The sequence below is a fragment of the Stylophora pistillata genome, chromosome 11 (assembly GCF_964205215.1).
Source record: "Stylophora pistillata chromosome 11, jaStyPist1.2, whole genome shotgun sequence".
Classification (NCBI taxonomy): Eukaryota; Metazoa; Cnidaria; class Anthozoa; order Scleractinia; family Pocilloporidae; genus Stylophora; species Stylophora pistillata.
Window position 1 is genome coordinate 2,174,564 of NC_142529.1, and position 14,190 is coordinate 2,188,753.

At 38.9% G+C, this 14,190-nt stretch overlaps 1 protein-coding gene and 1 pseudogene across 2 annotated transcripts; both read left to right on the forward strand.

Moving 5' to 3' along the window:
- The first annotated feature begins 700 nt into the window (after positions 1 to 700).
- Positions 701 to 7,932, forward strand: LOC111340022 (dipeptidyl peptidase 2-like). The gene is made up of 11 exons (XM_088738798.1): positions 701 to 958; positions 1,763 to 1,899; positions 1,991 to 2,154; positions 2,544 to 2,682; positions 2,933 to 3,020; positions 3,853 to 3,911; positions 4,101 to 4,391; positions 5,334 to 5,490; positions 6,435 to 6,499; positions 6,599 to 6,669; positions 7,524 to 7,932. The coding sequence occupies exons 1-11, from the start codon at positions 799 to 801 to the stop codon at positions 7,618 to 7,620; spliced, it is 1,428 nt and encodes a 475-aa protein (XP_088594924.1). The 5' UTR covers positions 701 to 798; the 3' UTR covers positions 7,621 to 7,932.
- Positions 7,933 to 8,015: 83 nt separating this feature from the next.
- LOC111340021 (dipeptidyl peptidase 2-like) lies at positions 8,016 to 12,926 on the forward strand (annotated as a pseudogene). The gene is made up of 9 exons (XR_015993256.1): positions 8,016 to 8,287; positions 9,046 to 9,182; positions 9,398 to 9,561; positions 9,722 to 9,860; positions 10,881 to 11,171; positions 11,388 to 11,544; positions 11,882 to 11,946; positions 12,299 to 12,354; positions 12,779 to 12,926. The product of XR_015993256.1 is annotated as a dipeptidyl peptidase 2-like (transcript).
- Positions 12,927 to 14,190: the final 1,264 nt, after the last annotated feature.

Genomic DNA, 14,190 nt, shown 5'->3' on the forward strand with positions numbered 1-14,190 from the left:
TTAGCTTTAAACTTTATTGTTTACAGTATCTGGAAACATGTTCTGTCCATAATTTAGGAGAGGGGCTTTTTTTTTTTTTTTTTTTTTTTTTTCTCGTGATAATTATGTGAATTTTGAAATCTGAAAGGGGGGATTCAGTCATTCAAAGCAATGTGATTTCATATGTTCCTCCCATTTTTAGCAAGCGCATTGGTTCAAAGTTTTGATTTAATCATCATAGTGAACATGCCTCATCGAGTTGTTGAGAATCTTTTTTACTTCAGTGAAACTTGTGTTAACCAGTCAAACCTTTTTTTAACTTTACTTTTACTTTACCTAAAGTGGCACAGAATGTGTAATTGTATTACTTTTGTCAAAGGAGATTAGAGATTCTAAAACCTTTTTTTTTTACCACGTAACATGCTATTACTGGTCAAATATCAGAAACGGTCACCGTAATTCCTTTAATTAGCCCCTACGTTCAAATTACAGAAATAAGCGTCCTCTCCCGAATAGGAACCAGTGGGAACTCACCCTCCCCCCCTCAGGCATTATAAAGCACCCTTCTCCCCCTTACCGCTCCCCCTCGGAAGATACAGTACTGGAATAGACAAGATTTTTCTTCGATAACCATGATACTTCTCTGATGTTCTGTCACATTAATCCGTTGTATTGTTGTGATGTGTTTTATCTGCCTCCGTTGGACCCTCCGAGATGTGACAGGTTGAATCGTTGGTCACGCAGAATCACGCAATCCTCAAGACTAGTTAGCTTGTCACAAGACCCTCACGTGTAGATTATTTTCCGACAAACACGAAGATGGCTGGCCACTTGGAGTTTCTTATCGTGATATCCTCTCTTTTTGTTATCGTAGGGGCTAATGTTCCTTACAAGACAGCTTATTTTGAGCAAGATCTCGATCACTTCAACTTCGTTCAAGCCAATAAGGTTACGTTTAAGCAGCGGTATATCTACACAGGTATTTATTGAAGCGTTGTAACCATAATTTCTGACACGGATGGAGCTTTGGAGGTGAAGCTACACAGTTCCGATTAATATGTCAGAGAACATGGTTAAATCGTATAGCTCTCTTTTTCAAGTTTTCTTTAGTACATTTATGAAGTTTACTTTCTGTGAAATTGCATAATCTGTTGGAACAAATAATCATCGAAAGTAAACCACCACTCTCTCTTTCTCCCACTCTTTATTGTCGGTGAAAATTACTTGGCCCAGCTGAATCTTAGAAATATGCGTTATCTCTGAGCATATTTTAGCAGAACCCTATAGTTAAATAATTCAAATTGATACAAAAGTGTTGGAAGTAATGCGTCGATCACGTGGAAGCTTCAACATCCCCTTTGCTCAACCCCCCCCCCCCCCCGCGCGCGGAAGTTGAACTTTTGAAGATTGGTTCGTTGAAACCCCCACCCCCCCCTTCTGGGCCAGAGGTTTCATTGTGCGATCAACAAATGTTGTAGAATTTAGCAAAGTCATGTGTTAGTTTTTGTGGCTGCTGTTGGGTTTTTTCAGGAGGAGGCACCCATAAAATGCAACCAATTTCATTAGGCTCTGCCTATTTTCTTATACTTGTGCTGAAAAGAAAGAGAAAAAACAAGAAATCCTTGAAGTGAAAAAAAGGAAATAAGTAGTTGCATCCAGCCTCTCCATAGTTCATATTATATCTTTTGTACTCCTTGAAGCACCAGCTTGTAAACTCCTCACAGTATGGAGAACTTTTGAGTTTTAATCATTTGTTAAGCTTCGTGCCCACGTTTCCTCACAGATCAATACTGGGATGAAAAAGGACCAATTTTCTTTTACACTGGCAATGAAGGACCAATAACTGGTTTCTGGGAAAACTCAGGCTTTGTTTTTGAAGCAGCTCAGAAGTTCAGTGCCTTGGTGGTGTTTGGAGAACATGTGAGTATACAAGGATGCTTTGTGATAACGTTGAATTGTTGGTGCTCTGATCTCTTGTTATTTATTGTGCTCTGTTGTCATTCCCTTTCAGAGATACTATGGAGAATCCCTTCCATTTGGTTCGTCCTCATTTGATCACGACAAAGTCGGTTACCTTTCAATGGAGCAAGCCCTTGCAGACTATGCAGTCCTGGTGACTGACCTTAAGATTCAGTTCAAGGCCACAGAGAGTAAAGTTGTGGCATTTGGTGGCAGGTACATTGTAATAGAACTTGACAAAGAAATGTTTTGGCAATTGTGATCACCTGCATCGAAAGCATGGGAAGGAGTTAAAACTCTGTGCCAATAACAAGATTCCAGTCTTTGTTTCCATTCAAAATGTGAATATTTGAACAGCCAAGAACAAGAGAAAATTCCAAGTATTTGGAATTGTGTCAGAAAAGGATTAAATTTTTGAAGTGAATTTATATGCGGACAAATGAGCACCATAAATGCAGTATTCTTCGACATACACACAAAAAAACCAAATTAAGGAAAATGAAGACCTTTCTCGAAACCAAGAAGAGGGATTGATGTAAGACTCATTAAACTTAATTTAATGAGGTATTCTGCATCACTATCTGTCCTTGGTCTATTTTTTCCAGTTATGGTGGAATGCTAAGTGCTTACATGAGGTTCAAATATCCAAATGTGATTGATGTTGCCTTGGCAGCCAGTGCTCCAATTTACATGGTCACTTTCCAAGGAAGTGAAAGAGACTTTTTCTTCAGTGCAGTAACAGAGGTAAAGAAAGGAGACTGACAATTATTTCTCTCTCCTGGGATATGTAATGGAGGATAGTGAAAATGCCATTTAGTTATTGATTTAATTTTTAGAAATTCTCGCTCTTTTTTAATGATGTTAGTAAAAGAAAAACTTCCTTCGTTAACTACAGCTGCAAAACTATCATAGCTGGACTTTTGTTGTCACGTTATAGTTAATTTTAAAACAAATAGGTATTTTAATTGATATGATTGTATTGTTTGTTTCTAAGGACTTTTTAAATGCTGATGCCAATTGTCCAGGTTATGTTATTACAGCCTTTGAAATGATTGAGATGCTGAAAAATCAAGGCGCAGAAGGTAAAATGAATCAGAGTTAGATGTAGGAAACCCATGGAATTGCTGAACGCTTAAAATCCAATGAACAATACTAAAACCAGAAAATAGGTTATAAAATGTGTTTCAGAGCACTAAATTCTCTTTACAATTTAAAAGGAAATATGTAGCAACTCAAAGAGGGTTTTGGAAATGAAGGGGTTTACATCTTCCACTCTATTCAGGTTGGAAATTTGGAATGTTGGTGTAAAGCAAGGGACTAGGGAACCAGGGGAATACTCTCATAGTGAGAGATGAGTATGCAACATTATGACAGGAGGCAATTGCTTCATTACTGTACTGTCGGGCAGCAAGGACGACTCAGTGAACAACGTGAACAATCTTTATTTCCAAACTCGAGCACGAGGAGCTCGCTCTAAGTGACTACAACGTGATGCCCGTAGCCCGCATGTAGTTTCTCTCAGAGGGGACCTAAGTACGGGTGACAGGCCAACAGTACCATCCTCTTTCCCTAATATTAAGGAGTGCTTTTAGAAAGCTTTAAAAGCAAGTGTCAAAATCAAAACCTAATTTCTTTTAATTAACTGATTTTAAAACATGGGTACATATAACAAGGAGCTGGATAGCTTGCTAACAGGCTCCAGGCTTTGCACCCTCCAAGCCAGGAGCCTGTTAGCAGGCTAGGAGCTGGATAATTCATTCCATGTGGCAGGTACATGGATTTTCTGTGTAAATGACATAGCAGTAGTTACAGTTTGTTTCAAATTGATGTAGTATAATTATCTGGAGACCATCATTCTAGTCTGGAGTTATAATTCAACTCTCATTTATTTGATCAACTGTGTTTATTTAATAGGACTTGCTGAACTCTCAAAGATATTTAAACTCTGCAAACCACTAAAGTCAACAGAACAGGTAAGGTTTATCAGATCACCATCACTCAAAAACTATCATGGTTGTCAAGTGCAGGATTATATACTCAAATTGCAGGAAGCAGGAGTTTATTTTCTACATCAGTGGTATCTTCCTCCCTTTCACTTACTTTTTGTTTCCTCTCATCCATTTATTTTTTCATCAATTATTTATTTTTTGTTTTCATTTTAGATCCCTCACATGTTACGTTGGATTCGGAATTCTTTTACGACCCTAGCAATGGGTGATTATCCTTACCCAACAGACTTCCTGGCTCCACTCCCTGGGCATCCTGTGAACTTGGCATGTAAAATGATGGCAAGTGCATCATCTAAGGTTGAAGGTCTGGCTGAGGTCACAGCTTTAGTCTACAATGGCACTAATGGAACACTGACTTGCCTTGACCCAGATACAGAGTACATTGAATGTGCTGACCCCACAGGGTGTGGTCTGGGTCCAGACAGCCTTGCATGGGACTATCAGGTATCGGATTGCATCCTAGTTGTTCAGCTCAGTAGTTCAGCAATTAGTTACGGTAACCATGATTTCCATGGGATGTAGGAACTGTGCTTCATCTCTAAACCTACCAGTTCAAACTATGGTGGAGTTAAGTAACTGTGTTGCACAAGACACTTCACCCTGTCAGTGTCTCTTTCAGTCTAGGGGTGTAAAGGTACTTTCTAGGAAACGCAGTGAAATGCTGGGGGGAGGGGTAACCCTGTTAATGACAAGCATCCTAGCAAGTGGAGATGCATAATACTGCCCAACACTTCATGGCAATTAGATAATTGTATAAGCATGGAAAAGATGTCTGGCTAAATTCTAAGATTATTTGCTGCATGTAGATTGATAGTTTCTTTCTCCTCTTTTCTAGTTTTTTTTTTTTTATATCTATGTTCTGGGCCCACTGCAATTGGCTATGCAGTTGCAGTCTCCTTGCCATTTTTTTTTCCATTGGTTGTCGTTTTTTAATTTTTTTTTAATTTTTTTTTTATCGAAAGTGTTGTTGTTTGGCAAGGTTAACAAATACTGGTAATTAAATAAGCTGACATGACCTTACCAAATTTTTTAAGTGGCTATTCTATATGAAGTTTCCTCCTTTAATAACTTGTTGTAAAGAATGAACCTTTCTTGTCTGCTCATACTCCAAATGCAAGTTATGATGGCATTCAATTTGAGTTGCCATTGTTCTGGACTCAAAAGCCTCCATACATGTAATAATGCTTTTGTGTTTCCACGTGAAGACAAGGCTAGTCAGTCCAGAACAATTACAGTTCAAATTGGAAGCCATATTTGCATTTGGGGTATGTTCAGAAAAAAAAAATTGCACAAATTACCCAAGCTTCGACTTAAGTCCACAGGAAAATGCAAGAAATTTTCTTATTTAAAAATTGTCAAAATAAAATTCATATTTAATCTTTTCAGGTTTGTGCTGAGCTTTCTCTTCCAGGTGGTTCGAACAACAAGACAGACATGTTTCCACCTCTGCCATGGACTCCAGAAATGATTACCACATACTGCCAGAAAAAATGGGGTGTGGTACCTCAACCCAACTGGGCACCAATACAGTTCTGGGGAAAAGGTTGGTTTCCTCAAGGCATTGAAATACATAGTGGGCAATCTTGTTAGATTTAAAAGGAAGAATTTTGTCAAGGCAGCTGCTAAGAACAAACAATATGAATTGATCATTGCATTAATTTTGCTACCTCATCTGGATGAGATGTTACATGTTCGCTGTTCACTCTCCCAAAATTTTTTTCATGGTTAAAATTTCCCTTGTAAGCTTAGCTGCCACTGCAAAAGCACTCCTGATTGTTTTGCACAATATGTAATTGTGAGGCAGGGTAAGGCTGGATTGAACCAGACCTTTTGATCTTTAGTCTAATACTAAGCATTGTACATGGTTAGACTATTTTTTTAAGTTTCATTTCCTAGATGCCCTTCTGCTGTTCCTCTCTGAATGGAGGCAATACTAAAATTTGTTTTAAAAGTGATACAGAATTGTTGTTAAACCAGAGATCATGGACACCTGGAAGAAGTCCAGCATGACTTATTTGTGCTCTTGTTAGAGTGTAGACAAGTGGAAACAAGTGATGAACATAACCAAAATAATCGTAACAGAAGAGCGTAATTCGTGACATATGTCACTTACATCTGGGACAGTAGTAAAATGGATGTTTGAGTTTGTTGAAGAAAGAAATACATGTCTTGGAGTGGTATTTGTTTTATTGGTCTTAAATGTGGTTTTATGGGGCACGGGTAACACTCTGACCAATCAGATGAGGGCACGGGTAACACTCTGACCAATCAGATGAGATCATGACTTGAAAGAAAATCTCAAAACCAGTAATTACCATAATTGGTATTCTTGCTTATGTTATACGCTTATTTCTGTGATCACAGTTTTATGAGTTTCTCAAGAAGTGTTTTAGCCACTGTGAACCCTTCCTCATTCTAGATTATGGTCAGAGAAGTCCTTTGTAGTGCAAGAATAAGAAATATTTCATATCAATATTGATTTTTCAGATATATCTTCATCTTCTAATATAATTTTTTCCAATGGAGACCTAGATCCATGGAGACCTGGTGGGGTAAGTTAACGGGTATTTGAAAGGCTCTTGTTACTGTTATCATTGGTGTAATCATAGATGGCTGTTTGATTTTAAATATAATTATGTCTTGTATTTTAGGTGTTAGAAGATGTCTCACCAACACTGGTGGCAGTTCTGGTCAGAGGTGGAGCTCACCATCTTGATCTGAGGTATGTTTTCACTTTACATTTACCAGATTCGTCAATATATAAATTCTCCCCACATTTTTTTTTTTTATAAAGTTATGGAGGCAGGTGATGAAATGAAAGAAAATTGACAGCTATGAGATGTAGAATACCAACATTTCTACTCCAGCCAATGACTAAATTTATGATGATGTAATGGGAGAATTTTTTAGTTTTAAGTTTTAAGTTTAATTTATTCGCCACTGGAATGGCAGGAGAAAGGAACAGAACTTTCGTTCCAATTGACACCTAACCCCTTTATTACCCACCCATCCCACCCCGGGGAGGATATCCATCACACAGTAATCTCTTGTGTGGGAAATTAACGTCTCCTACCCTAACCCTGCTGGAGGTGGGACCTCCAGTTATTGTCCCTATCCGAGAAGACTAGAAAGTCTAACCATTTGCAGATATTATTACAAAGGCAGCACTTTCTTCTCAGTTAATTAGAGACCCTGAGTGTTGGTCTGGCCGGATTTTAACTCACGACCTCCCGCACAACAGTCCGGTGCTCTACCAATTGAGTTAACCGGGAGCTCTGAGTGCATACTAGGTGCTAAAGCCTCATTTGGAGATTTCTTTCATTCTACCAAGTGTGCAACCTTGATTTTTAATTTTTTTTTCTTTTGAATTTATTATAATACTTATTATTAGTTTATTATTAGATTTTTACCTGAAGGGCAAACTTCTATCAGTGGTTCCTGTTCCCCTGTAATAGATTGCTAAAGAGGTTTAAATAAAGGAAGAAATCAGCTTCAAGCTGGTTTACCCAAAGTTTTCTGATTATTATCACTATTTTGGTTTTATTAAGTATTGATTTTTATGATTATGTTCACCAGAGCATCCAACCCACTGGACCCTCCTGCAGTGACACAAGCACGAGAGCAAGAACTGAAACTGATCCAAAGATTCTTACAAGAGAGCAGACTGTTTTAATGGACAGCTATTACAGTTTTCCTGATAGCACTTTTTTAATTAAATGCATAAATTCAATAATGATCAAACCTGCCTTTTGTCAGCAGCTGAGTCACTTTCTGGGTGCATAACTTCAGATAAAGTTTTCATGGAGCATGGGAACATGCTTATTAGGAATTAGAATTTAAAAATTGAATTTGAAATCATTTAATTTACTTCATGCAATAGAAAGAAAGACTGGACATGAGACTTGAATGACATTCATAAGCCTTGGGCTAGTTTAATGCTGTTCATGATTGTTTTTGAAGAAAAATAAACTGTTTGATAAGAATATCTTCATTTCTCGTTTTTTGTGTACGAATTGTGTATGTTTTAATCCAATAATCAGCTGTATTATATATTACAGTGCTGTTTCATTGGTCTTGGTGACGTGACATCTCAAATCATTCGTCACGCGGAATCACGCAATCTATCGGTTAGCTTGTCACAAGACCCCCGCACGCAAATTATTTTACAACAAACTTGAAGATGGCGTGCGGCTTGGCGTTTCTCTTCGTAGTTTCCTCTCTTTTTGCCCTCGCAGGGGCTACTCTTCCTTACAAGACAGCTTACTTTGAGCAAAATCTGGATCATTTTAACTTCATTCAAACCAATAAGCTCACGTTCAAACAGCGGTACCTCTACACAGGTATTCTAACCGTAATTTCTGACAGGTTGAGCTGAGAAGGTGAAGCTGAGCAATGCTGTTCAATCTGTCAGAAAGCATTGTTAAATTTTATATTTCTCCTTTGCAAAGCTGTTGTAACCGATACTGTGATAAAATTAAGGTCTATTTTAGTATATTAATTTATGAAGTTTACCTTCGTGAGATTACATAGACCTACATTTGCTCAATTTGCTGGAACGAATGATCATCTGAAGTAAACAACTTTCCCATTCCCTTTCCTTGTAGATTCAAGGTTTCTGGTGGAACTGAATTTTAAAATATGTAATACCTCTGAGAATGGATTCATTTTCACCATATGCATAATTTCCTAATCGTACGGAAGTAACGACAGTTTGACGGTGAAAGTGAAGGGAGCTTGTAGCAATCACTATGCTTTGAGATGGGTTCTGGCCATTTCCAAGGTTCACCATTGGGTGGGGGAAGGGAGGAGGGGGCCCTGCGAAGAGGAGGGGAGGTGCCCATAAAATACCATTTTGATCTGCAACTGATTTCACTCGTCTCTGCTTATATTATCATGGATGTACTTATTTCCTGGTGAATTAAATGTACCTTTTCATTGAAGTAAATTAAGAACCAGGTACTGCACCTACCCCCTACACTGTTCAAACTTTATCTTTCCTCATCCTTGAAGCACCAGTTTTGGGGCTTGTCTCCTCAGGAGGTTTTAAACCTCTTGTGAATACACTGAGATCTACTCAGAGCAGAATGTTTCCTCGCAGATCAGTACTGGGATGAAAATGGACCAATTTTCTTTTACACTGGCAATGAAGGACCAATAACTGGTTTCTGGGAGAACTCGGGCTTTGTTTTTGAAGCAGCTCAGAAGTTCAATGCTTTGGTTGTGTTTGGTGAACATGTGAGTGCCCAAGAATGCTTTGTGTATTTGTGTTATATGGTGTGGAATAGTGAATGTTGACATTTCACTTCTAAGATTGACTAGATTCCAATAGACCTCTTTAGCTTGTATGTTTTGTTTACCTATTTCATGTGATAAGAGAACAGTCTCTTTCAAATTTCCTCTTATTATTTATACCCAGTGCAAGTTAATTATCTGTCTTCATCCTTTGTTAGAGATACTATGGAGAATCCCTTCCATTTGGTTCGTCCTCATTTGATCACGACAAAGTTGGTTACCTTTCAGTGGAGCAAGCCCTTGCAGACTATGCTGTCCTATTGACTGATCTTAAGATTCAGTTTAAGGCCACAGAGAGTAAAGTTGTTGCCTTTGGTGGCAGGTACATTAGTTTTAGTAACTGTGGTCTAGATCACCTCCATAGAAACTTACAGCATTTGTAATTTTGTAAATCCCTTTTATACATTAATCAGCAAGGTTTAGAATGTGAAGTGCTTTGATGATGTATTTTTATCATTAATCTGCCCATGATCTGTTTTCAGTTATGGTGGAATGCTAAGTGCTTACATGAGGTTTAAATATCCAAATGTAATTGATGCTGCCTTGGCAGCCAGTGCTCCCATTTACATGACCACTTTCCAGGAAAGTGAAAGAGACTTATTCTTTGCTGCAGTGACAGAGGTAATGATTATTTTTATTAATTGCAGTAAGCTAAGGCAATCAATGGTTGATTATTCAATTATTTATTGTTGTTTAGTTGTACTTCAACAAGGCTGTGCTCTAAGAAAAATTTAAGGGAGCTTAGCTCAGTGCTCCTAAACTGTGAAATCCAGGGTGCCTTGTTGATCAACAAGGGTGCCTTGTTGATCATGTGTACTCTATCAACTTTTTACTAGATTCTTCTCTAGATCAGCTTGATCAGCTTAATGATCAATGATTCTCTGCAAGTCAACAGATCAAGTAAGAATGATCTAATCACAAAAATCACTTAATACCTATCACAACAGTGAAATGAAAACTGTTAAATGTTATATGGAGGAGCTGAGTTACTGAATTCATCCAAAGATCACTTCCTATCTCTCTTCCCCGCTTTAACTTCCTGCTCCCTTCCTCTCTCACCCCCCTCCACCCTCTTTCTGTCCCTCTCTCCCTCTGTCCCCCACCCTGTCTCCCCCCTCTCTCCCTCTCTCCCCCCACCTCTCTCTTCCTCCACCCTCTTTCCCTCCCTTTGTTCCCCCCACCCTCTTTCCCTCCCTCTCTCACCCCACCCTCTTTTCCTCCCTCTCTTCCCCCCCACCCACTGTCCATCCCTCTCTTATCCATTTACCCCTCCCCTTAAAAACTCTAAGCAGTAGAGATAAATGGCACAGCAGGGAGATTACCAGCCTCTTGATCCCACTGCTGTTGCCTTGCCTTGGTTGGATTCCAGAACATTGTATCACTTTCAGGTGAGTTGATAATTGATTCTCGTTGAAGCAACTCTCATTGGACTGTGAAATAGAAGTTGCAGGACCACTTTCTGGATTTGCCACCACTGAATTCTGTCATAACAATTGTTATTGAATGACAAATATAATTATTATTTTTCTTGCTTTATTCTCTCCCCAACTCTAGCTCCATGTTTTCCTTCCTTTCCTGCCTTTGTTTGATCCTTGTCCATCTATTGTTCCACCAGTCATTTGCTTTCTGTTTTAATTTTAGATCCCTCACATGTTACGTTGGATTCGCAATTCTTTCACAACCATAGCCATGTGTGATTATCCTTACCCTGCAGACCTTTTGGCTCCACTCCCTGGGCATCCTGTGAACTTGGCATGTAAAATGATGGCAAGTGCATCATCCAAGGTTGAAGGTCTGGCTGAGGTCACAGCTTTAGTCTACAATGGCACTAATGGAACACTAACTTGCCTTGACCCAGATACAGAGTTCATTGAATGTGCTGACCCCACAGGGTGTGGTCTGGGTCCAGACAGCCTTGCTCAGGACTATCAGGTATTGGGTTGTATCCTACTTGTCCAGTCAATAAACTAATATTTCTATGGTCAACCATAGTTTCCATAGGATGTAAGATGCCATCCTCTCCTTAAAAAACTTCAGGATCTTGGAATTATGATGGCTTAGTATTATGTGTGCTGGACTCGTTTAAAAGAACATAAAAAGAATATTGAAAAGAACATCAAAATAGGATAAATATTTTTTTCTTTTGAGGCTTGCACTGAGCTCACCCTTCCAGCCGGTTCAAACAACAAGACAGACATGTTTCCACGTCTGCCATGGACTCCAGAAATGATTGCCACATACTGCAAGGAAAAATGGGGTGTGGTACCTCAACCCCGCTGAGCACCAATACAGTTCTGGGGAAAAGGTTGGTCTGCTGAAGCCTTTGGAATGTGTAGTTAGTGCACATGCGAGCAGAAATCCACAAAGCAGAAAAATAATTTATGCCTGAAAGTATTCATCCATGGGCCTGTGTGAACTTAGAGATTATAGGAGATAAAAAAAAAATATGAGGGTTTTTGTCAACTGAAGGCAGCCACATAAACACTCTGATTTGGCCACAGGTCATGTTACTCCCCGTGGATGGCATGCTAAATTTTTCAGTAAACTTTGTAGCATTTTGCCAGGTTCCAACACCCCCTCTCCCTGGAAAGAGCCCAGTGCTAGAATAGGAAAAAATTATATTCCTTTGATTGGTTTTTCAGATATATCTTCTTCTTCTAACATTATTTTCTCCAATGGTGAGCTGGATCCATTTAGAACTGGAGGGGTAAGTTAATGTTATAAGGGTAGATCCATGTTTACTTTTAGGAGGGGGCTTAGCAATGATTTAACTGGTGGATGACATAAAATAGGCAATGACATAATTTGAACTGCGAGAATACACAGAATTTTCATAAATTTTCCTCCCTGTGTCATGTTTAACTTCAACACCAATATTACCAAAAAGACAGTTTTCTTTTCCTTTTTACTGTATTATACTAGTTTATTGGAAAGCCACTGGTCATCTTGGGGAGATGTGCACCTCTTGCCTAGACCCACCCCTACGGTATTTAAAGGGCTGTCATCAGTGAAATCAGAGATGATTGTTGGTTTTTAAAATGTATTTGATTGTATTTTAGGTGTTAGAAGATGTTTCACTGACACTGGTGGCAGTCCTGGTCAGAGGTGGAGCTCACCATCTTGATCTGAGGTATTGATCAATATGTAAATTTTCCTTGCATTGTTTTAGGAAGTTTAATAGGCAGTTGATAATAGGGAAGAAAATTCTCAGCTCCAGACAGAACACCAACTTCTTCACTTTAGCTGATCATGAAATTTGTGGCAATATACAGGGAGAATTTCAACTGAGATCTTGGAGCATACTAAGGGTGCAGAGCATACTAAGTGCCAAAGCCCCAAGCTATATGGAGAATTCCCTTATTCCCAAGGTTTTTAAAATTTTTCATAATTTTTTGGTATCTGAAAAGTGAGCAGTGATTCCTTTTCTTCTGTAACAGAATTCTGGTAAGGATTAAGTAATGAACAAAACCTTTTTCAAAGCAGTTTTATGATTATTGTTGTCATCTCAGTTGTATTTAGTATTGATGTGATTATGTTCTCCAGAGCATCCAATCCACTGGACCCTCCTACAGTGACACAAGCACGAGAGCAAGAACTGGAACTGATTCAAAAATTCTTACAATAGAGCAGGAAAATCTTAATGGACAACAATTAAAGTTGTCTAAATAAACTTTTTGTATGCATTAATTCAATAACAGTTGGAGCTGTCTATTTTAATTTTTTATAATGTAATATAGGAATAGGCAATTTTTAAGAAAATGATGGTTGTAGAAACTTCAAATAAGATTTGCATGGAGCATCGGAACATGTTAATTAGGAATTAGAATTACTGAGGGAATTTTATTTCATGGGAGGGTTAAAGGAACAAGAAATAAGACTTGGAAGAGATTTAAAAGCCTCATCTTTGTTAAATGCAGTAGTCCAGTGGTCAGTGCGCTGGACTCTAGGTCAGATGGCCCGGGTTCAAGTCCTGGCTGGGGCTTGACGTTGTGTCCTTAAGCAAGACGCTTCACTCACATTGCTTCGTCTTCTCGGATAGGACGTAAAGCCGGAGGTCCCGTCTCCTGCACCTATCAATTAGTTAATTTCGGCAAGGGACGTTAAAGAACCCACATCACGAGATTACTGTGATGTGGTCTGGCCTGTTTACTGGGAAGGGGGGGAGGGGGCATCTGTAAAAATTTCTCCTTTATTAATTGTAAACTGCCGCCGGCAGTCTGGAAAAGTCCCCCGCACAGTGTTGTAAAGCGCATTAGAGCATTTACATGGAAATGCGCTATAGAAATTGATCTATATTATTATATTATGAGTTTTTAAGAACAATAAACTGTTTCAAAGGAATATCATATTTCTCTGGTTTGTCTAATTTATATTATATTTCACTCCTTCCATCCCTTATTGCCTCTTTACTACTGGCAAATTCCAATTTTCTCTATCCTTTTTCGGGAATTCACATTTGCTCTGACCTTTGGCCTCAGGAGTGTGGAGGGGGGTCTACACACTATATGGTGTGAGATGAGCACTACCTTTGGTAGGTGGGGAGGGGGGTCAGCACTGTTTTGAGACCACACCTAAACCAAGCTTCCAATTCCCAGGGTGGAGGGGTTGAGTAACTAAACAACTCGTAAAGAAAAAGACTGCGTATTTATAGAAGGCCTAAAGCTACTAGGCTCTAGCTTTCAAACTCTTCCCATGGTGGCCAATTTACTTAATCAACTCATATGATTCATAGTATCATATATTCATCGTATCTGATTTATCAACTCAGTTGATAAAGCCAAATAATTCATTAAGACACAGCCAATTCACTACATTTTATATCTATTGTTTATTAAAGTTTAAAAACCGCCTCCCGGTTACGGTAGCTCAATTGGTTAGAGCGCCGGATTGTGTTGTGCGGGAGGTCGAGGGTTCGAGCCCCGGCCGGACCGATACTCATTGTTTTAAAATA

What these genes read in the sequence shown, in the direction of transcription:
- LOC111340022 (XM_088738798.1), top strand. Translation starts at nt 799, where the DNA reads ATGGCTGGCCACTTGGAGTTTCTTATCGTGATATCCTCTCTTTTTGTT. An exon ending in GAAAAATCAAGGCGCAGAAG is followed by an intron (nt 3,021 to 3,852) that starts GTAAAATGAATC and finishes TTTATTTAATAG; the next exon opens with GACTTGCTGAACTCTCAAAG. An exon ending in CACTAAAGTCAACAGAACAG is followed by an intron (nt 3,912 to 4,100) that starts GTAAGGTTTATC and finishes TTTTCATTTTAG; the next exon opens with ATCCCTCACATGTTACGTTG.